At 48.0% G+C, this 22,811-nt stretch overlaps 5 protein-coding genes and 1 long non-coding RNA gene across 16 annotated transcripts; 2 read left to right on the top strand and 4 right to left on the bottom strand.

Moving 5' to 3' along the window:
• Nucleotides 1-1,029: 1,029 nt before the first annotated feature.
• Nucleotides 1,030-3,110, bottom strand: psmb6 (proteasome 20S subunit beta 6). The gene is made up of 7 exons (XM_062384104.1): nucleotides 2,965-3,110; nucleotides 2,571-2,638; nucleotides 2,405-2,470; nucleotides 2,212-2,277; nucleotides 2,013-2,142; nucleotides 1,363-1,507; nucleotides 1,030-1,235 (listed from the first exon to the last, which is right to left on the bottom strand). The coding sequence occupies exons 1-7, from the start codon at nucleotides 3,061-3,063 to the stop codon at nucleotides 1,108-1,110; spliced, it is 702 nt and encodes a 233-aa protein (XP_062240088.1). The 5' UTR covers nucleotides 3,064-3,110; the 3' UTR covers nucleotides 1,030-1,107.
• A 36-nt stretch (nucleotides 3,111-3,146) lies between these two features.
• trappc1 (trafficking protein particle complex subunit 1) lies at nucleotides 3,147-4,828 on the top strand. 4 transcript variants are annotated; one of them, XM_062384108.1, is made up of 6 exons: nucleotides 3,147-3,301; nucleotides 3,639-3,737; nucleotides 3,899-3,969; nucleotides 4,058-4,196; nucleotides 4,525-4,658; nucleotides 4,695-4,828. In XM_062384108.1, the coding sequence occupies exons 2-5, from the start codon at nucleotides 3,639-3,641 to the stop codon at nucleotides 4,651-4,653; spliced, it is 438 nt and encodes a 145-aa protein (XP_062240092.1). In that variant the 5' UTR covers nucleotides 3,147-3,301; the 3' UTR covers nucleotides 4,654-4,658; nucleotides 4,695-4,828. The 4 variants fall into 4 exon arrangements, with proteins under 4 accessions (XP_062240092.1, XP_062240089.1, XP_062240090.1 ...); XM_062384105.1 differs by having other exon boundaries at nucleotides 4,525-4,828; XM_062384106.1 differs by having other exon boundaries at nucleotides 3,301-3,360; nucleotides 4,525-4,828.
• Nucleotides 4,829-5,964: 1,136 nt separating this feature from the next.
• On the top strand, nucleotides 5,965-15,996 carry LOC133949980 (voltage-gated potassium channel subunit beta-2-like). Its single transcript, XM_062384109.1, has 14 exons — nucleotides 5,965-6,302; nucleotides 9,911-9,954; nucleotides 10,075-10,112; nucleotides 10,311-10,390; nucleotides 11,351-11,395; nucleotides 11,623-11,667; nucleotides 11,878-11,921; nucleotides 13,613-13,699; nucleotides 13,787-13,872; nucleotides 14,173-14,293; nucleotides 14,518-14,612; nucleotides 15,157-15,277; nucleotides 15,361-15,449; nucleotides 15,545-15,996. The coding sequence occupies exons 1-14, from the start codon at nucleotides 5,980-5,982 to the stop codon at nucleotides 15,635-15,637; spliced, it is 1,311 nt and encodes a 436-aa protein (XP_062240093.1). The 5' UTR covers nucleotides 5,965-5,979; the 3' UTR covers nucleotides 15,638-15,996.
• Nucleotides 10,401-13,682, bottom strand: LOC133949981 (uncharacterized). 7 transcript variants are annotated; one of them, XR_009920215.1, is made up of 4 exons: nucleotides 11,830-12,775; nucleotides 11,559-11,719; nucleotides 11,195-11,451; nucleotides 10,401-10,614 (listed from the first exon to the last, which is right to left on the bottom strand). It is a non-coding gene; the product is annotated as an uncharacterized LOC133949981 (long non-coding RNA). The 7 variants fall into 7 exon arrangements; XR_009920216.1 differs by having other exon boundaries at nucleotides 11,559-11,697; nucleotides 11,830-12,773; XR_009920211.1 differs by lacking the exons at nucleotides 11,559-11,719; nucleotides 11,830-12,775 and adding an exon at nucleotides 13,582-13,682.
• Nucleotides 15,881-19,028, bottom strand: LOC133949974 (zinc finger protein 2-like). Its single transcript, XM_062384100.1, has 2 exons — nucleotides 17,964-19,028; nucleotides 15,881-17,249 (listed from the first exon to the last, which is right to left on the bottom strand). The coding sequence occupies exons 1-2, from the start codon at nucleotides 18,852-18,854 to the stop codon at nucleotides 16,608-16,610; spliced, it is 1,533 nt and encodes a 510-aa protein (XP_062240084.1). The 5' UTR covers nucleotides 18,855-19,028; the 3' UTR covers nucleotides 15,881-16,607.
• Nucleotides 19,029-19,331: 303 nt separating this feature from the next.
• LOC133949976 (zinc finger protein 239-like) lies at nucleotides 19,332-22,072 on the bottom strand. 2 transcript variants are annotated; one of them, XM_062384102.1, is made up of 2 exons: nucleotides 21,658-22,072; nucleotides 19,332-20,365 (listed from the first exon to the last, which is right to left on the bottom strand). In XM_062384102.1, exons 1-2 carry the CDS (start codon nucleotides 22,030-22,032, stop codon nucleotides 19,826-19,828), a joined length of 915 nt encoding a protein of 304 aa, XP_062240086.1. In that variant the 5' UTR covers nucleotides 22,033-22,072; the 3' UTR covers nucleotides 19,332-19,825. The 2 variants fall into 2 exon arrangements, with proteins under 2 accessions (XP_062240086.1, XP_062240087.1); XM_062384103.1 differs by having other exon boundaries at nucleotides 21,691-22,071.
• Nucleotides 22,073-22,811: the final 739 nt, after the last annotated feature.

The following is a 22,811-nucleotide window of genomic DNA, read 5'->3' on the forward strand; positions in this document are numbered from 1 at the left end:
GGAAGAGAGCGACAAGGAGAGGTGAAGGAGAGAGGGAGGAAGAGAGAGAGTGAAGGAGAGAGGAAGAGAGAGGGAGGGAGAGAGAGTGAAGGAGAGGAAAGAGACAAGGAGAGAGGGAGAGAGAGAGTGAAGAAGAGGAAGAGAGAGACAAGGAGAGGTGAAGGAGAGAGGAAGAGTTAGAGAGGGAGAGAGACTGAAGGAGAGAGGGAGAGAGATAGAGGCAGAGAGACTGAAGGAGAGGGAAAGAGAGAGTGAAGGAGAGAGGAAGAGGGAGACAGAGTGAAGGATGAATAAATGAGAGGTCAGTAAAAGTGAAGCAACAGAGGTGGATTGTGGGAAACTGTCACCTGTCTGTCAAATCGTGATGAAGAGAGGATGAGAGGAGTTTGACAGACAGGTGATAACTCCGCCCCCAACCCAAGGGCATTAAAGTAACATGCAGACAGACAGGCAGTGCAGACAGACAGGTGTGGCAGCTCTGAAACATAATGGTAAAGTCCTCGTCTGCCTCACTGGCTGTTTCTTTGATTTTATATTTCTTATATATTATATCTTAAGTTGTACTCTGTTCCATACTTCTGCTGCAGCATCAGTCTTTACTTTGATGCACAGCTTTGTGCAGCTTGTTATTCATTTTGTGTGTATTTATATTTGTCTTCAATACTCATCACATTCTCCTGTGGAGCTGTAGAAGTTCGTTCCTCACTGGACTCGACACATTAGCCTCTGATCGACTGTTTGATAAAGATCCTTTGATGTATTTGTCCAATAACTGACACAGTCACGCCTTCCCTTGCTGGACACTGGGAACCAGTGTTTGACTCATATCAATAACTAATATTCATGACTTTTCATAACCAAAAGGAAAAGTGTGTCAGACAGAAACCTTCAAAATAAAATGTTTTTTCGTGAAGTGAGACTGATGAAGTCCAGGTTCTCCAGGCAGACATTGGTTGAAGTCTGTTTTCACATTTGTTTAATTAACAGTGATGAAATCAATGATCAACAATCAGTGACGACCCACAAAGACAGATTCCAAAAAAAACTTTATTAACACAACAAGGAGGACAAGTTAACACAGCATTGTCACAAGATGTGTGTGTGTGTTCAGTGTGTAGAGAATCGTGGCAGCTGATTTCCCAGGATGACACGTCTCTCCACGCCCTCCGCTGAGATGCTCGCCAGTCTGACCACACCCCCGCTGGATCCGTCTCTCTCCATCGCCAGAGACAGAGCTGTGAGACAGACACACAGTGAGACGCAGCAACCCCTGTGTGAATATTACAGTGTGTGTGTGTGTCTGTGGGGGGGGGGGGGGGGGCGCAGTGGACCCCGGCTCCCAGCATGCCTTGCAGCATGTACCTGTAGCAGCTAGCTCCATACACTGGTCTTTGCTCATTCCAGGTTTGTAGTTTGAGTCCATGAAGCCGTAGATATAGGTGCTGCCGCTGCCGCCCACAGACAACGGCTGCCTCACCAACATCCCACCAATGGGGACACAGTATACCTGAGAGACAGACAGGTTACACACAGACAGGTACATTACTATATAACCGTTATTTACTCCACTCTGCAGGAATATCAGCACCATCTAGTGGCCACACAGAGAGGAGCAGGGAGAAAACTGTGTGTGCTCTTGTGCAGCCATGTTTGTGGGGACCAGTTTGAGCAACAACCTATGACATGAGGACCGGTCCCCCCCCCCCCCCCCCTTAATGGACTGTTCGGGAGTAAGGGATAGAACCAGGTTTAGGTATGGGGATAGGGGTTGGGATGGTTAGGGTAAGGGGCTCAGGAATTCATTATGCCCATGAGGGTCCAAACATGTGTCTGCTCAGACTCGTTCACAACAAACCCTCTGGACATCTCCCTCAGTGTCTTCTACGTGTGTTGCTCATCTTTTATCCTCAGATACTTGTTTTCATTTTCAGCTCTCCATCTTTATCGTGTTAGAAACATGTGTGTGTGTGTGTGTGTGTGTGTGTGTGTGTTTGGGTTTGTGTGCGTCCTACCTGCCCCCCCTTCCTGCGGTCCCACCCAGCCACCAGGATCCCAGCAGACAGCTCTTCTCGGTAGCGGTAGCAACTCGCTCTGAACAGATTGGCGGCCGTCTCCACCAATGGGGGCTCGTCCAGCTCGATGCTGGGGGCGAGACCACATTAAACAACTGACCTGACAGTGAGGCTGTCAATCAAGGGGAGCGGGTCCTACCTGTGGAAGCCCAGCTGGTAGGTGACCATGTCAGCGATGGCCTGAGTGTCAGCAGCTGATCCAGACCTGCAACACAGCAGAGAACACACAGAACATGATGATGGGTTCCTCCCTAAGTTCTACAGGTCCCCGGGAAAGGGTCCTGGATCTGATTCAAGCTGAGGGCTCCGGGTCGGACTGAGGAGATGATGACCTGCAGCAGAAGATCTTGTCGTGGATCGGGGTCAGTTTGTCTGTGACTCGGTTTGCGATGTAGGCTCTGAGGTGGGTGGGGGGGGGGGGGGAGAGAGAGAGAGGTTTAACCGAGGGCTTTCTACTAACACATAATGAGTCGTGGGCATGTGGGTAGTTTTTCTCACCCTGTGGTTGTACGAGAGTCCGCACCAATCACCACTCCTCCATCATACTCCACCGCCATGATGGTGGTCTGAGCGACAGACAGGCACAGACAGGTACAGACAGAAGCAGGTCGAATAAGAACAAACACCCTCAGTCAGTGGAAACTCAGTTACATCTCTTTACACGTCATTAGAAAGTGATCTCTCGGTTCGGCTGTTAGCACTTGAAGCTCATATCGTGAGGATTTAAAATAAGTTTCATTGAGTCCAAACAGAACCCGTGTTAGCATTAGCTGCAGTTAGCTGCTGCAGAAGTGCTGTCTCACTCAGCCTCTGTTAGCTGTTTAAACGCCTGTGAACCGGGACTGAACCTGGTCCGGTTCGGTCTGACCGGGTCCCTCGGCCCTGCACTCACCCCGGTGCTGACTTCCTGGCGGGTCCAGTCCGGAACCAGGTCGCTGTTAGAAGAGAATCTCTGCCCTGACTCCATCATCATCGTCGCTCCTGCCGCCATCTTGTCACTGTCTGCGAGCGCTTATGAGGAGGCGCCGGATTTAAACAGCGATTGGACTTTATATTTATAAAATATTACACGAACATTTCCGGTTTCATTAAACTTCAGAGGTCCTTACCTTATTATTGTGTATGTGAAAAACTCCAGAGTAAATTTATTAAAACGTTTAAAAGAGTTGTCTTCAGGCATGTGAGCGGCCAGCTCTGCAGCGGGGTCCTGCTTGGAACAGGAAGAGAAGGTAAACACCTCAGGACGCAAATGTCCGATAAACGTCAACTTTAAAGGTTTTGATTAAATGTTTGTATCAGTTTGTTAATTTATAACATTGTTCATTGTTTAAAGAAGAACGTGTTTCATGTAAATGAGGTTTGATCACAGTACTGATCGGTTTCTCGTCTGATCCTTCAACCAGCCTTCCTTTAACAAAGTCTGATTCACCTGAACCGTTAGGACATGATACATGTAGACTTAAGAGAAGAAGAATAGAAACGGGTTCAGACTCCGCGGGGAGCAATTCAACATGAGGCCGCGAGTTATAAATAGTTATAAACATATCGCTCGTCGATGTGTTTCAGATGACCGTTCACAACCTGTACATATTCGACCGGAATGGAAACTGTCTGTTCTATAACGAGTGGAACCGGAAGAAGCAGGCGGGGATCTCCAAGGACGAGGTGAGAGGACGGGGGGGGGGGGGGGGACCAGAGGAAGAACTAGAACCTCATCACACACTCATTGATATCAGTCTGATTGTGAAGGGGGGGACAAACAAAACAAACCCTCTATTAAACTGTCCCGTCTCTCTCTCCGTCCGTCTGTCTCTGTTTGTCTGCAGGAGTTTAAGCTGATGTATGGGATGCTGTTCTCCATTCGCTCCTTCGTCAGTAAGATGTCTCCTCTGGACATGTATCCTTTACATCCACCTGTCTGTCTCTACCTGTCTGTCTGTCTCTCACCGTCTGTCTGTGGTCCTTAGCTGTCTGTCCGTCCTCAGGAAGGAAGGCTTCTTGTCCTTTCAGACCAGTAAATATCGTCTTCACTACTACGAGACCCCCAGTGGACTAAAGTTTGTCCTGAACACAGACCTGTCTGTGAGCAATGCCAGAGACACACTGCAGCACATCTACAGCAACGTAAGACACACACACACACACACACACACAAACACACACTGGTGTTTGTTCATAGAAGGATCACTTAACACGTTTAAATAACATGTTCAATATGTTGATTCATTTTTTCTTGTATCGTTACTGAAAATTATGACTTTTCCTAAAATTATTATTCAGAATTGGTTCCTTCATAACTTTTCACCTTTTTTGAACTTCTTGAAATATATTTTCTCTGTATAAGTTTTCACACATGAACATCTTCAGACTTCAGTCCATGTCTGACTTCAGCATCTGTGTTATCCAGTGCTTTTACTGTGAAGGATCTAACCTGTCATCCTGTGTGTGTCAGTTGTATGTGGAGCACATTGTGAAGAACCCGGTGTGTGTGTTGGGTCACGGCTTGGACAGTGAACTCTTCAGCAGTCGACTGGACGCCTTCATCAGAGCTCTGCCGTACTACAGCCCCCGAGCCGCCTGACATGTACACACACACACACACACACACACACACACACACACACACACACACACACACACACACACACACACACACACACGTAAAGTTGAATTGTTTTTATTTGCAACATGAATCAAACTGTTGTGTTTGTTTGTATCTTCATCATGTGTAACTTCAAATAAACTGATTAAACATTTCTGATGTCTGACACGTTTATCAATAAGTGAACAGTTGAGTCACGATGACAGACGACCTGTCCACCAGGTCAACTTCAGTTAACCAGGTTTCTCTCTCCTTCAACAACTCTGTCATCTCTCCACACGACTCGAGTCACGTGTGTAATTAACGTGTTAATTACATAACGTGTGACCTGTTGACCTCAAAGTTAACGGTGATTAATGCTGGTTACCAGCTGCGTCTCATGACCTCACAGCGTCCTTCACTCGGTGTAAACAGCAGATGGTTGTGATGCTCGTCAGTGAGCGAGTCGGCGCCATGGAGCCGTTCAACCACTCGATATATATACATTCTGTATACTTTATTGATATGTATAGATATATGTACACATTGAGCACATTTATACAGAGTGGGGACATATTTACTAATTTGGGACGTAATTTTGTTGATGTTTTGCGTTGTCATCAAAATTCTGTTTAAAAGTTTGAAAATTTGAAAATTTTAATTCAGGTTAGAAAATAAATGTGAGTGATGCTCTTCACATGTACACAAAGACGTGTTTGTGTGTTCAGACAGTGTAATCCCTGAGGCAACATAATCTTTAATCCAACTGAACAACATACTTCAACCAGTAACACACACACACACACACACACTGGATCTGAAGTGTTACTCTCATTCAATCCAAGTAGGAATACAAAGAGACTGTGAGACGTGTTCAGGTGTGTTTGTGTTGTGTTCAGGTGTGTGTGTCGTGTTCAGGTGTGTGTGTGTTGTGTTCAGGTGTGTGTGACGTGTTCAGGTTTGTTTGTGTGATCTCCTCGATTGTTGAAGTTCTTTTTTCTCCCTGTGGTTGTTTTGTGTGTCTCTGTCATAAATGGTTTTGGTGTATGTGTGTGTGTGTGTGTGTGTGTGAGAGAGATTAGTCTAACATCTGTGCACAGTTAGATATTTTGGGGCGGCAGGTTTTTAATCCTGGTTGAGGGTCGTTAGGACAGACGTGATATCTGAGCTGTGATTGGTGGATTAAAGCAACAGGATTAATATGACTGCTGCGGTGGAGTGAGGGACAGAGACGGAGAGGACGACAGACATCACACACCTCAACAGGTACGACTGTTATCATGGAGACGTTCTGACACTGGGACACATGTATGATGGTTGTCTTTGATGGTTCCAGTTGACACATCTCAGTCGTCAGCCATGTTTGCCGGTCGGGTGTCGGTAGGAGCCACTGTCGGGCCGGCGGCGGGAAAAGCTGGAAAGTTGTCTGTGGAGGAGCTGTACGGGTTCACCAAGAAACCAAAGGTCACCAGAGGGAAATCTGGGAAACCAGACAAAGGTGAAGCAAAGAAAGACACGAAGGAGAAGGAGGAGTCTGCGCTGGCGTCGCAGATCCTGGAGGCGGCGAGGAGGCTGATGGAGAGACGACGACTCGGGATCTACCTGAAGGAGTGTGGAGTCACCATCGAGCAGAGTCACATGACCTACAGGTGAGACGGGACCGAATCAGAGGCTGCTGGTCCCTGAGGACGTGTCACATGGTCACACTCGTCCTCTGGATGTCTACCTTTCTGTGTTTTTTATAAAATCATATTCATGATTTTAATCAGCACGTGACACGTGTGTTTTCTGACATGTTCATTATCACGTTCAGTTTCTCGTGGCTACATTCATCCTCTGTGTTGGTTTTAATGATACTCATCAACCACCAGAGGGAGCTGACATACCGTGTGTGTCCGTGTGCGTGCGTGCGTGCATGTGTTTGCATGTGTGTGCGTGTGTGCGCGAGTGCACGCGACAGTTTCACTGTTAATTTGAGAAACTTTGTAGAGAACAAACAGAAACAGATTCTACAAATGAAACATGTAAATCAAATTAACTATTAATTAAAATTAAAATAAACTTTATTCTAATAAAGTTTTGATTAAACCTCTGACGCTCAGAGCAAATAAACACATGAATCATATTTTATGTGTAGACATAAATCTTATTATATGTATATAATAAGGGAGAGAGAGCAGAGGAGAGAGAGTGGATGAGAAGAAAGTGAATAAGAGGAAGAGAAGGAGGAGAAGAGGAATAGAGAGAGCAGAAGAGGAGAAGGCAGTTGAGAAGAGATCTCCTCTGAACCAGAGAATCTTCTGTGTTCCACTTTGAGCCGGAACAAAGGATCTGAGACGAGTGCAGCGACTGTTCTAATCCACATTAGTGACACCATACCTTAGGCCTGAGGCGGTGTGTGTCTGTGTGTGTGTGTGTGTGAGATGAAGATGTGGACACACACAGCAGAGCGGGAGGCGTGCAGTGGACGGAGTGTGTGATGGAGAGAGGACGAGGACGAGGAGTGGGGGACGGTCTGAGACTCAGTCGATCTGTAGGAAACATTCAGAGTTTAACCTGTGGACACGTTTGTCCTGGAGGGGGCGCTAGAGGCAGGATCACTGGGTCGTGGCTGCTGGAGGTGTTTGTAATATTGTCTCGAGTTCATGTGTATTATGATCGGACGCTGCACAAACACAACTGAGTGAAAACTGTGAGACTACAGACACAAACCGAGACTCGTGTCACATCAAAGACTCCGTCCAATCCGTCCTTTGATCCTCAACAACGGACCGTACAGCCGTCGCCGAGCAACAGAGCTACAGACAAATGTCTTTCTTCAGCTGATTGAAAACGAGAAGACTTTTAAACATGAGTAACGTTAGCTGTCGAGAACATAACAAATTATTATTCTTTCAATCGATGCCGCCGCCATCTTTGATAAACAGTTTTCACAGAAGTGCGATGAGTCATGACTCATGCTGGGGGGGGGGGGTCCACCTGGTGGGACCTCTGTCTCTGGGAGTAGAGGACACGTGTTGGAGCCTTTGAGATGAAACGGCCGAGTCGCACCACTGTTACAGATTCTTCAAATGCAGGGGGTGGCTGTGGCTCAGGGGTGAGAGCGGTTGTCCTCTAACCTGAACGTTGGTGGTTTTGATCCCAGTCTTCAGCAGGCCTAGGTGAACTTGATATCAGTTCCCAGAAGGCCTCCTCTCATAGCGTCACATGATGTGTGAACGTGTGAGTGTAAATCCTCCTGAGTTCAGATCATCAGAGGCCGGCCGGGGATCGATCCTCATTCCATTCACAGTAGAACCTTCATTTGGGTCTTTGTGTGTGATGGGTTCTGAAGTACTGTCTCCCTCGTTGGAGTCTTACAGGCTGAAAAGTTCAGGTTCATGAGGACGGTCACATGACCTCGTCACTGTGACATGTCCATCTAATCACTGTCACTGCCCACCGCTCTCTCTCTGACAAATGCTCGCTCGCCCAGTGTGCAGCCGACCAGCTCTGAGTCGAGAGGAGGGGGAGGGTCTCTCTCTCTCTCTCTCTCTCTGTCTCTCTGTCTCTCTCTCTCTCTCTCTCTGCTTCTCTTACTCCAGCTCATTGTCCCGTCCTCTCTCTGGGGGACAGACGGAGGGACGCTCTTCTTTACCTCCTCCTCCTCAGAGCCTCCAGCTGTGGGACAGACGATTGGACACTTTCTTCTGGACACAAAGTTGTGTGTGTGTGTTGGAGTCCTTTGCTATGATCTGATTGGCTGATAGATTTGAATGAGATGATTTCTCGACATCGTTACCATAGTGACTGGCGACCTTGGTGTCAGCGGCGATTTCTACAAACGATGATTTGAGAGTGTAGACGTTGTTAGAAGTTGTTGGTTTAGTTACCGAGATGCAGGTGTCCATAGCATGTAACGTGGGCGGTGGGGGGGGCGGGGGCGGTGGAGGGGGCGGCGGCGTGAGCGAGCACGCCCTGAAGGAGCGGAGGGCCGCAGCAGCCAACACCAGCAGCGTCCACGCCTGTCAGTCAAAGTTCACGGCTGAGTCGTCAGAAAGACACACCCTGCTAGGCCACGCCCACATGAAGGAGGCCCTCGGCCGTCATAGCAACATGAAGTACAGGTGAGAGAGCAACAGGTGTGTGTGTGTGTGTGTGTGTGTGTGTGTGTGTGTGTGTGTGTGTGTGTGTGTGTGTGTGTGTGTGTGTGTCACCTGGTCTCAAATGTTAACTGGCTTATTTGATTGATTGTCACTCAGATAATGATGTGTGTTTGTAATGATGTGAGGGGGGGGGGGCGGTATGGGTGTGTGTATAGGTAGACTCCGCCCACCTGGGTGATGACCACAGTACAGATAAATTCTTAATCCCTAAATTACAATGTGAAACCAAAAGTAATAAACACGTGTTCATGTTGTGCGTTTGTCATGTGATGCTGATGGACGCTCACTGCTTAGCTTAGCTTAGCTTAGCTTGGTCTGGTTTGGTTTGGTTTAGCTAAACTGGGGTTTCAGTTTAGTCGTGTTTTCCCAGGCGGTGAGGCAGAGCTTGTTTTGTCGGATGAACCCCCCCCCCCACACACACACACACGCACCATGTGACCTTGACGCTGTGAACTTTTCTTCTTCCTCGAACACGCTCAGGGTTTTTGTCTGAAAAACAGCTGATGGTATTTTTAGCTGCCGTCAAACTGTCTGATGTGTTGTTTCTCATCTCACACACACACACACACACACACACACACACACACACACACACACACACACACACACACACACACACACACACACACACACACACACACACACACACACACACACACACACACACACACACACACACACACACACACACACACACACACACACACACCGTCCTCTACTTTAAATGAAATCATACTGAACTTATTTCCTAATGTCTATCCTGTACCATCTGTGTGTGTTAATTAAAAGCAGAGGTTTCATTAGACTTAGCTCTAATCCCTCACTGCTGACGTGATTGGTTGACAGATGATTAGTTCATCTGTCATCTGATTGGTCAGAATTCATCCTGACTAACCTAAACTCCCATCATGCCCAGCTGTAGCCTCTGACTGGCAAACAGCTGCTTCATCCTGGTTCTCACTGAGGTGAAGCCAGACGTTGTGTTTGTGACAATGAGATGAGTCGATGAATGTCTGTTCACTTTTTTCAACAAAAAGTGTCTAAAAAGTTGTGTTAGCAGTAGAGCACCATCAGTGCTGCCTTGTCGACTCATGGATCGGATTGTCTTACAGGAATCTTGGGAAATCTGGACTGAGAGTGTCCTGCTTAGGGCTGGGTGAGTGCACACACACACACACACACACTCAAACACAACAAACACACACACACTCAAACACAACAAACACACACAAGCACACATATTCACTACAGTCGGTGATGTTGTTTCTCTTCACAGGGACATGGGTGACATTTGGCTCTCAGATCTCTGATGAGGTAAAGTGTGTTTGTTGTTTGGTAATGTAAGGGTTAAGTGTTAAGATAAGGGCTAAAGTAAGTGTTGACATGTGTAATGTCCTCATAAAGATACAAATGAAAGTTTGTGTTTCTGTTTGCTGAATGCATGAAAATTTTATTACCTAACCACAACGAGGTGTGTGTGTGTTGTGTGTGTGTGTTGTGTGTTGTGTGTAGATGGCAGAGAGTGTGATGACGCTGGCATACGACAGTGGAGTGAACCTGTTCGACACAGCAGAGGTTTACGCCTCAGGCAGGTACAGTACAAACTGTTTCACCCTTTTATTTAGTTTGTCAAGTTTATATTTGAGGTTATTAGATTATTGTATTAGAACATTTATTAATAAAGGTTCTGGATGTTGATTGTGTGCTGATGTACTGGACACAGCTCAGTCTGACCGGCCTGTCTGGAGAGGGTTCCTCTGGGTTCTGACTGTCGGGGAACTTCAGGAGGAACCCTGAGGAGCATGACGGGAATCTTCTGGAATTCAGAGAGCAGAGCAGCAGAGCGAGATTCAGAGTCAGAGGGACAGAGTCAGTGTGATGCAGCATTACCAACATGAGGGTTGAGATTTGATCCACAGAAATAGGTTTCAGTCTTCAGAGGAGGTGGCTGGAGAAGCAGAATTAGCAGGAATCAAAAGTTGAACAGAAATCAACCAGAGAATCAGTGGCTTCACTTGAAAGCAATGCTGTGAAGGAGCTGTCTTCTATTCCTGATTCTCTCATCATCAATCCCAGGGACTTTGTGAATTACTGGGACTAGACTGGTCCTTATCCAACACCGAGGTGCACGTGTCATTAGACCAACTTACAGAGTCAGTGATATTACAGAAGTCGTGAATAGGCCGAGCGGGGGGGGGGGGGGGCCTTGAAGGGGCCTCCATACCTAACCCTTACCTTAACCATCACAACTCCATACCTAACCCTGGTCCTTATCCAACACTGAGGTGCACGTGTCATTAGACCAACTTACAGAGTCAGTGATATTACAGAAGTCATGAATAGGCCGAGCGAGGGGGGGGGGGGGGGGGGGGCTTGAAGGGGTCTGGACAGAGAACCTGGGAGGTTGTCCTCTGCTGGTTGTTGACGAGGGACGACTCAGATCGTCTGTGTATATCCTCCATCCTTAGTGAAACACGATGGAGGGTTGTGTTGTGAAAAGGATTGTTTTATTTCTTCTGTGGAATCATGTGTCTCCTGTGTTTGTGTCTCAGGGCGGAGACGACTCTGGGGAACATCCTGAAGAAGAAAGGATGGAGGTGAAACTTTTTAAATCCAGTCACTGATCGTCTTTATACTGTCGACAACACGGGAGCTGAAAATAAAGACGACAAAAAGATCACACATAACAAAAAAATACCTGATGTGACTCAGCAGATTTACATACAAACTAACCACACACACACAGACACACACACTCACCCTCTTCCTTTCAGAGTAAATGATGGTCTCTCTCTCTCTGTGTTTGCTTGTGTCTCTCGACCAGGAGGTCCAGTTATGTGGTGACCACCAAGATCTACTGGGGGGGGCAGTGAGTATCTGTCCTTCACTTGTCAACCACCTGTCTCACATCTGTCCTGCACCTGTCTCACATCTGTCCTGCACCTGTCTCACATCTGTCCTGCACCTGTCTCACATCTGTCCTGCACCTGTCTCACATCTGTCCTGCACCCGTCTCACATCTGTCCTGCACCTGTCTCACATCTGTCCTGCACCTGTCTCACTGTGCTTGTGTTTACAGGGCCGAGACAGAGCGAGGGCTGTCACGGAAACACATCATTGAAGGTGAACACTGTCTTTTCTACACAACAACAGAAAGTTGACTGCAGGTCCAGACCTGACACCTGTCTTCTGTGTAGTGACCAGCAGGGGGCGACTCCTCTGGTAGTCTCTATAGAAAGTGACTTCTCTCTTTATAACGTCAGTAAACTGTTTCTGTCTCAGTCTCTAGTTTCAAGTCTTCTTCAAACAGCTGATGTTCATTTAGTGAATTATGATCATTCAGGCTCAAACAGACCATAAAGCCCTGGATGTACTGGGGGGGGGGGGGGGCACAGTGTGATTGACAGATAGTTCCGCCTCATTGGTGCAGATGGGCGTGTCCTCAAGCTCTCAGTCAGGCTCCTCCCCCAATCCTCCAAATAAGGCTTCTTCTGGTTTCAAAAAACAAGATGGATCTGAACACAACAGCAGCTCACACACGTACTTCTATCTTAGTGACATAATACACAGCCGAGCCCCTTACCTTAACCATCACAACTCCATACCTAACCCTTACCTTAACCATCACAACTCCATACCTAACCCTTACCTTAACCATCACAACTCCATACCTAACCCTTACCTTAACCATCACAACTCCATACCTAACCCTAACCTTAACCATCACAACTCCATACCTAACCCTTACCTTAACCATCACAACTCCATACCTAACCCTTACCTTAACCATCACAACTCCACACCTAACCCTTACCTTAACCATCACAACTCCATACCTAACCCTTACCTTAACCATCACAACTCCATACCTAACCCTAACCTTAACCATCACAACTCCATACCTAACCCTTACCTTAACCATCACAACTCCATACCTAACCCTTACCTTAACCATCACAACTCCACACCTAACCCTTACCTTAACCATCACAACTCCATACCTAACCCTTACCCTAACCATCACAACTCCATACCTAACCCTTACCTTAACCATCACAACTCCATACCTAACCCTTACCTTAACCATCACAACTCCATACCTAACCCTAACCTTAACCATCACGACTCCATACCTAACCCTTACCTCAACCATCACAACTCCATACCTAACCCTTACCTTAACCATCACAACTCCATACCTAACCCTTACCTTAACCATCACAACTCCATACCTAACCCTAACCCTAACCATCACAACTCCATACCTAACCCTTACCTTAACCATCACAACTCCATACCTAACCCTTACCTTAACCATCACAACTCCATACCTAACCCTTACCTTAACCATCACAACTCCATACCTAACCCTAACCCTAACCATCACAACTCCAAACCTAACCCTTACCTCAACCATCACAACCTAACCTAACCCAAAGTCCTAGTCCTCTGGAGAAGTGACCCCCCCTCTGTAGGGCCTACGCTTAAAATGGTCCTCACAAAGATATAAGAACAGGAACACACACACACACAGTCAGTGTCCTCTGTCAGAGGTTGTTGAGCTTTAAGAGGCTCAGTCACACAACTGGATTAACACACACACAGACACACACAGTCAGTGACACACACACACACAGAGGTCCTGTTGAAAGCTGCTTTGACTTAAATCATCCTCTAAAATATAAAAACTCTAAATTTAACTCAAAGACTCATCAACCTTCAACACTTTGGTCTGAAGTTCAGTAAAAGTACTCAGAGTAAAAATACTCCATTACATACTCACACACTGCTGCTCCGTGTGTGTGTGTGTGTAGGTCTGCGTGGCTCTCTGTCCAGGTTACAGTTGGACTATGTTGACATCGTCTTCGCAAACAGGAGTGACCTAAACGCACCAATGGAGGGTCAGTACACACACACACACACACACACACACACACACACACACTTGTACACTTAGGGTAACATCTGTTGTGTACATGTGTTTCCAGAGGTCGTCCGTGCAATGACCTTTGTTATCGATCAGGGTTTGGCCATGTACTGGGGAACGTCTCGCTGGAACGCTGTGGAGATCATGGTAGGACACTCACCACACTGGAGAACCTCAGGAGAACCTGAATAGAACCTCAGGAGAACCTGAATAGAACCTGAGAGCAGCTGTTTATTGTTGTTAAGTAAAACTTTGTTGTTTTTCTTTCTTTTTTTAAACTAAACCGAGACGATCTATTAGTCTGCTACACACAGTAACCTGTCTGTCTCTCTCTCACCTGTCTGTCTCTCACCTGTCTGTCTGTCTCTCACCTGTGTGTCTCTCACCTGTGTGTCTGTCTGTCTGTCTCTCACCTGTCTGTCTGTCTCTCACCTGTCTGTCTCTCAGGAGGCGTACTCTATAGCGAGACAGTTTAATCTGGTTCCTCCAGTGTGTGAACAGGCTGAATATCACTACTTCCAGAGAGACAAGGTGGAGCTGCACCTGCCAGAGCTCTACCACAAGATCGGTACACAACTCGCACAAACACAACACAATCACCCAGAACTTCACACACACCTGCACAAACCCACACACTCTGTCCCGACTGGGACAGTTTCTATCTGGATGGAGCCAGAGTTGCTCTGTATTAATGCTAAGCTAGGCTAACGAGCTGCTGCTCTGGAGCTGTTCAGGTGTAAATATAAACTGCTTTAATGACGTGGTTCAACTTGAGGTTTGTGTGTCTGCCAGGGGTCGGAGCCATGACCTGGTCCCCGTTAGCCTGCGGCCTGCTGACGGGAAAATACAATGAGGGCGTCCCGGAGAGTTCTAGAGCCGCCATGAAGGTACAAGCATGCACGCTGAGGTACACACATTGAGGCACACACGCTGAGGCACACACACTGAGGTACACACGCTGAGGCACACACACTGAGGCACACATGCTGAGGTACACACACTGAGGTACACACATTGAGGTACACACATTGAGGCACACACGCTGAGGCACACACACTGAGGTACACACGCTGAGGTACACACATTGAGGTACACACATTGAGGCACACACATTGAGGCACACACATTGAGGCACACACAGAGGTACACACATTGAGGCACACACGCTGAGGCACACACACTGAGGTACACACATTGAGGCACAGACGCTGAGGCACACACACTGAGGTACACACATTGAGGCACACACGCTGAGGCACACACTTTGAGGTACACACATTGAGGTACACACATTGAGGCACACACGCTGATGTACACACACTGATTCTTAACCCTACAACGTGAGAATAACCCAGACCCATCATTCAGGCTGTCTATTAGAATGGATATCAATGCTGTATGTGTGAATGTTTGTGTGTCTGTGTTGTGTAGGGCTATGCGTGGCTGAAGGAGCGTCTCTGCAGTGATGAAGGGAAGAAGCAGCTCAGTAAAATTAAAGACCTCCACCTGCTGGCCAGCAGACTGAACTGCACTCCTGCTCAACTCGCCATAGGTACACTTCACCGGTCTGTCTGCTCACACATTTACAACAGGAGGTTGACTTTGTGTGTCTGTGTGTGTCTGTGTGTGTCTCAGCGTGGTGTCTCCGCAGTGAGGGCGTCAGCTCGGTTCTCCTCGGAGTTTCCAACACGGAACAGCTGCTGGAGAACCTCGGTTCTATCAGGGTAACGCTCAGTAGCTCCTCCTCCTGTGCATCATCAATAACAGCCAGATTATGAGCTTGACTGTGATTGGTCAGCTTCTCTTCCTGTTGTCTCAGGTTCTGTCTCAGCTGACTCCGCCCCTTGTCACAGAGATGGATGTGTTGCTTGGCAACAAGCCCCGTAACTCCAAGAAGGAAGTGAGAAGCTGAGGTCTTCAAAGTAAAGACTTCAGAGACGGAGACGTCTCCATCCTGTCCTCATTGAAGACGGAGACGACAGGGACACGTCTTCTTCAGGGACGGAGGCCACCTCCTCCTCCTCCTCGTCCTGGAGGCGGGCAGATTGCTCCGTCCAATCAGAGAGCTTGGTTCAGACACTGGGAAACAGACTCTGTATAAAGTGACGCGTCCACAGCTGTTTTCAATACAACAGAAGATCAGTGAAACATGACCAAGAGTATATAAAGGTTATATTAGTACAATTATTTACAAAAATCGTAGAATATTGATCAAATGATTGATCAGTTGTTTGCCATATCTATTTCAAAATAAAAGCCTGCTGATACAGACACCGTTTCAACAGCAACAACTTCTCTGAACTTTCCTCCGACTTGAGAAGATACATCTGAATATGTAATCAGGAAAAAAACTGACTCAATTATCATAATACATCTGAGCTGGAACTTTGTTATTGATCAATAAGCTGTGTTTACACAGTTTGATTTATTGATCACTTCATTAGGAACAGTCTGAGCTGTGACAGAGGACGCAGTGACAAGCAGCTGCCAGCAGGAGGCAGCAGACTCACTGAAGGACCAATAAGCTCCACTCTCACTGACGTCGCTGTTTATAATTACACTTGTAAAACGTAATTATATTTATTTATGTTTACCCATAAATGATCAAAAATAAAGACAGTGAATTATTTGAAATTTTACTGAATAAAGTTTTTATTAAAAATATATTCTAACATTGACAATCTGAAAAGTTCATCTATTTCAAAACAAGAGTTCACAAGCTCCTAAATAAAAGCAGGAGAATCTTCGGGTTCTTCACTGAAACGTGAAGGTTCTAGTTGTTGATTCAATCTGTTCCAGTTCCTGATTGTGAAGATGAGATGTCTCATGATGTGTGAACACGTGTTTTCAGATTGTTCAGTTGCTGTAAACGTTCCCACTCGTCAGTCGTGGTGATTCTCCGCAGCGTGAACCCGCCGGTGACTCTTCAGCGTTCCCAGCCGAGCGAACAGAGCGCCGCACTGGTTACAGGCGTACGGCTTCTCTCCGGTGTGCACGCGGCGGTGGTTGGTCAAACTGCTCATCTGAGGGTAGGCGTTCCCACACAGGTCGCAGATGAACGGCTTCTCTCCGGCGTGGTAGCGTTGGTGGAGCTTCAGGTAGCGCGAGGTGCTGAAGGCCGCCCCACACTGGTCACAGCTGAACGCTCTCTCTCCACTGTGGCTGAGCTGGTGCTCCTTCAGGTAGCTGAGCTCGATGAACGACTTCCCACACTGGTCACAGTTGTGTGGTTTCTCCCCAGTGTGGATGTGCTGGTGTCGTTTGAGTCGATAAGCGCGAGAGAAGCTCTTCCCACACTGGTCGCAGGCGTGCGGCTTGTCTCCAGTGTGGATGTGCTGGTGAATCTGCAAACTGCTGGAGGTGGTGAACCTCTTCCCACAGTGGTCACAGCTGAACCTCTTCTTCTGGCCGTGGACGTGTCGATGGATCCTTAGATTCGCTGCAGTCGTGAACGTGTTGCCACATTCGTCACAGCTGAACGCTTTCTTCTGCTTGATGCTCCGGTGGCTGGTGCGTCTACGTTTCTATGATAGAGAGAGAGAGAGCACGTCGGGGGGGGGGGGGTACCAGTTTGATCATCAGAGTAAAAACACATCAGGCAGAATTTCAGAGTTGATATTAGCTTCTTTCATCCAAACACAAACTGGTGTGTTCTACACCAGAGAACACACCTGGATTTAACATCTGTCCTGAGAACCAATCACAAGGGACCACATCCTGATGCTGACAGTAATCCACCAGGTCAGTGACCTTCTGCTACAAACTGGACTAGAGTCCGTCCTGGAGACGGGTCCTCACATGTCTCAGGTTTCTCTCTTCTTCACCTGTTAAAGGTCTCAGTAGTTTGACTCTTGAAGAACAGAGGACGTCTCCTTGTTAAAGACTGAGACACAAACTGGACCAAAAACTAAAGTTCATTCACAATGTTCCAGCTGTCACCGGACGTAAAGCCCCGCCCACACTACGGAGGAAGACGTACACACCTTTCATTAAGAGGTGATAGAAAGACGGAAGCCGAGCGAGCTGCTGCTCAAACCGCGAAGTTCACATGCAGTGGTTTCTATTACTGAAACCCGACAACGTCTTCTGGAGGAAGTTAGCTGACCTGTGCTAACTAACCTGTGCTAACTAACCTGTGCTAACTAACCTGTTAACGGTGAGCTAACCTGTGCTAGATGCGACCTAGCTAGTTAATACTTCGGGGAAGAATACTGACGTCATAGAACCGGAGCACTGACCTGAAGACCAGCGGCCCGATCCGGGTCCTCGTCTTTGTCCCGGGTCTGGGCCATGGAGACCGGGTCCTGGTGCTGCTCTTTGATCCGGGTCTGGTCTTGCTCTTTGACCCACGTCTGGGCCATGAAGCCCGGGTCCTGGTGCTGCTCTTTGACCCGGGTCTGGTCCATGAAGCCAGGGTCCTGGTCCTCCTCTTTGACCCGGGTCTGGTCCATGAAGCCCGGGTCCTGGTCCTCCTCTTTGACCTGGGTCTGGTCCATGAAGCTCGGGTCCTGGTCCTCCTCTTTGACCCAGGTCTGGTCCATGAAGCCCGGGTCCTGTTGCTCCTCTTTGACCCGGGTCAGGTCCTCCTCTTTGACCCGGGTCTGGTCCATGAAGCCCGGGTCCTGTTGCTCCTCTTTGGCCCGGGTCTGGTCCATGAAGCCCGGGTCCTGTTGCTCCTCTTTGGCCCGGGTCTGGTCCATGAAGCCCGGGTCCTGTTGCTCCTCTTTGGCCCGGGTCTGGTCCATGAAGCCCGGGCCCTGTTGCTCCTCTTTGGCCCGGGTCTGGTCCATGAAGCCCGGGTCCTGTTGCTCCTCTTTGGCCCGGGTCTGGTCCATGAAGCCCGGGTCCTGTTGCTCCTCTTTGACCCGGGTCTGGTCCATGAAGCCCGGGTCCTGTTGCTCCTCTTTGGCCCGGGTCTGGTCCATGAAGCCCGGGTCCTGTTGCTCCTCTTTGACCCGGGTCTGGTCCATGAAGCCCGGGTCCTGTTGCTCCTCTTTGACCCGGGTCTGGTCCATGAAGCCCGGGTCCTGTTGCTCCTCTTTGACCCGGGTCTGGTCCATGAAGCCCGGGTCCTGTTGCTCCTCTTTGACCCGGGTCTGGTCCTCCTGTTTGACCTGGATCGGGTCCATGTCTTCTCTCAGCTGGACAGTTTGCGACAGTCTTTGTTCTTCGTGTAGTCGCGTTATCACCGCTCCGCGTGGTGCATGCTGGTCCTAATGCTGCGTTCCTGGCGACTCGGAGCTTTCCGACCTCCTGCTTGAGAAGCGCAGGTGATCCCACCTCGAGTCGGGGTTCGAACTTGTGAACTCGGGGACACGTGATCTCGCTTGTTCTCGCGGCAGTTGACGCCCCAGTTTGTCTGACGTCATCACTATGCGCCAGAACGCTCGGAATTCCGAGTTTTCTTAAACCCAGCAAGTCAGACACATGTGACGTCACAGCTCTGCTCTGATTTGCTGAATGCTTCAGCCGCACGTATTACGTGTCTTATGTTTTATTCAGATGCGTTTTATATATATCAATATGTTATATGTATTATTAATCAAGTGTCAAACATATACACGATTTATTTAGTATTTATAAATTGTAATATATATAAATGTATATATAAACAGGTATTTTTATTCATGTTCAGGTTTTTATTCAGATACATTTTCACATTTCAATCACAAAAAACGAAGCTAAATAATTTAACTCACACTCACGTATGATCCGGACGACCTCCAGGTGGCGCTAGCTGCAGTCCTAACCCTAACCATGTGTGAAGCCCCGAGGTAAAGATAAATTCATAACAAAACTTAACAAACACAAACTGTGGTTTAAAAACATTAACAAAGTAATGCAGATAGAAAACAGCAGAAGCAACAAAAGTCAGGTGATATTTTTTGTGTTGTTCTGGTAGAATATATTTGTTTGTACATGTATAAATGTGGAAGGCTTTTTGTTTCTGAAGCATAATTTAGTAGAACTGATGTATTTCTTTGTCGGGTGTGTTGTGTGTTTGCAAGTGAGTACACAGGTCTCCACAAACTCCCACTCATACATCATTGTGTGTTATCCAAGTTATCCATCATTCCGCCGTCTGTTGCTGTGGAACAAACTAGCTGCTGTGGACACGTTGGTGCATCTTCAGGATACTGGAGCGACTGAAGCCTTTGCCGCACTCAGCACAGACGTACGGCTTCTCTCCGGTGTGGATGCGTAAGTGACTTTTTAAACTGCTTGGAATCGCGAAGGCCTTCCCACAGAAGTCACATTCGTACGGTTTCTCTCCGGTGTGGATGCGTCGGTGGACCGTCAACTTACTGGACGTCGCAAAAGCTTTGGCACACTGGTCACACCTGTAGGGTTTGACTCCGCTGTGGATGCGTTGGTGGATTTGAAGGTAACAGGAGCGGCTGAAGGCGGCCCCGCACTCGTCACAGTGGTACGGCCTCTCTCCCGTGTGGACGCGCTGATGCGTTTTCAATCGAAACGAATCTGTGAAGGATTTCCCGCACTGACCACAGCTGTACGGCCGCTCCCCGGTGTGCACACGCTGATGGGTTTTGAGGTGACTGGCTGTTGTGAAACTGTTCCCACATTGTGCACACCCGTGTTTCCGCTCTTTGTTGTGATGGACATCCGGCTGTCTGTGTTTCTATGGTAAGAGAGAGAGAGAGAGAGAGTTAGAGCGAGTGGTTCAACATCACATGTGATCAAACCGCTTCAGAGGACAGAATCAAACCTGCTGCAGCTCCTCTTTCAGCCTCTGTCTCATACACTTGGCTTTGGATGCTGTTTCTTTAAGACATCCCCCCCCTGATGGGTCAAATTAAGACTTTAGTAAACGATGGATGTTTTCTTCCTGATTGGTTCAGAGTTTGTTTCTCAGCTGAACAACTCAGCAGCAGGTTTTCTGCACAGACTCGTTCAGCATCAGATCCTCCTCATGGTTCAGGTGAGAGGTGGAGCAGCCGGGGGGGGGGGGGGGGACGACGACACACACAGGTCATGTGATCATGTTTACATCACCTGACACGTCGTCAGCTCTGATCACCTTCGTGTGTGTCAGCACTTCTTCACCTGAGACATTTGTTCTAGTTTCTTCATGTTTGTGTCCCGTGTTGGAAGCTCCCCCCCCCCACACACACACTCAGTGAATCAGTGGAGGAACCTCTGCTGTTCACACTGCTCCTGGATTTACACTTTAGACCGCTCAGGAGGAGGAGGAGGGACTGAGTGTGATCCTCCAGAGAAGATCCAGAGACCTGAGGAGCTCAGTCTGGAAGCAACCAACAGCAGAGTAGATGATGACTCTACTTCCTGTTTATTTTTGATACAGAGATAAAACAAGTTTGGACAGATGTTAAAATAAAGATGTGTCTGTCTTTACTTGTATTTATATCTTTGTTAGGACCTAAGTGTAGTATATGGATCTTCTCCTGCAGCCTCCTGGTAACATGTGTGTAACATGTCAGAGTGAGTCCATGTGAGGAACCAGCAGGACAATGTGTGGAAGCTTCCCAGTGAGCGAGTGGACGTGTTGATGAGGTTTCTAACACGTGACGTGAAACTGAAGAACACAAACATCTCAGGATGAAGAAGAGGAGCCGGACACGAAGAAGACGAAGACGTCCACTTGGAAACACGAGGAGATTCAGATCTTCTGGTGATGAGGGCCGACACGGTGTGGACGAGATGTAAACAACAACACTGATCCACAGCAGAGTGGAAACCCTACAGGCCCCGCCCCTCGCCTGATGTTCCCACATGTTCCTGTTTGAAGGAGTCGGACCGACAACCTGCAGCTGCTCCACACAAACTGACTACACAACATGTCTTACACACTTCATGTGTCCTCAGGGTTCAGTTTGTAATATGTTACCAAACCACTGAGTATCCTACTTGATATTATTATTACATTGTTGTTTTTAATAACATCATTATTACATCATCACTATCTTTAATAGGTTCTGACGTCACCATTGAGTCCTGAGCTCTGAACTGCTCCTGGTTCTCCTCCTCCAGTCCGGTCTGCTCATACTCCGGGTCCTGGATTTCTTCCTTGATCACGATGTTAAACTGGTCCGTTTCCTGGTTCTCCTCTTTAATCACGATCTTGTAGAGATCCGTGTCCATAAAAACCGGGTCCTGGTTCTCCTCTTTGATCCTGGACTGGCCCGTTGAGGCCGGGTCGTGGTTCTCCTCTTTGACCCGGGTCTGGCCCGTCAAATCCGGGTCCTGGTTCTCCTCTTTGATCCGGGTCTGGCCCGTTGAGGCCGGGTCCTGGTTGTCCTCTTTGATCCGGGTCTGGTCCTGTTCCATGTTGTTCTTCCCTACAGACTCAGACAGTTTCCGCTCGGTGTTCTCGCGAGATCTGCTGAAGATCTCGCGAGATGTGGCAGCTCGGCCTTAGTTACTGTTGCTAAGGTGCTACATTCCACCAGAGTCCACAGAGCTCAGATTTACCACCGTGGAAACAGACCGTGAACGCACCAGAGCAAAACACATTAAAACACAAGTACACACAGAAAGGTACAGACAGGTGCAGGCACAGACAGGTACAGACACAGGCAGGTACAGGTACAGATACAGACAGGTACAGACACAGACAGGTACAGACACAGGCAGGTACAGGTACAGATACAGACAGGTACAGACACAGACAGGTACAGACACAGGCAGGTACAGACAGACAGGTACAAACACCGACAGACAGGTACAGACAAAGACAGATACAGACACAGCAGGTACAATCACGACAGACAGGTACAGACACAGACAGACACAGACAGGTACAGACAGATACGGACTATGGTACAGACAGGTACAGACAGTTACAGACAAACAGGTACAGACACAGCAGGTACAGACACAGACAGGTACAGACACAGGCAGGTACAGACACAGATACAGACAGGTACAGGCACAGACAGGTACAGACAGTTACAGACAAACAGGTACAGACACAGACAGGTACAGACACAGATACAGACAGGTACAGGCACAGACAGGTACAGACACCGACAGACAGGTACAGACAAAGACAGATACAGACACAGCAGGTACAATCACCGACAGACAGGTACAGACACAGGCAGACA

This window comes from Platichthys flesus, chromosome 24 (genome assembly GCF_949316205.1).
Source record: "Platichthys flesus chromosome 24, fPlaFle2.1, whole genome shotgun sequence".
Classification (NCBI taxonomy): Eukaryota; Metazoa; Chordata; class Actinopteri; order Pleuronectiformes; family Pleuronectidae; genus Platichthys; species Platichthys flesus.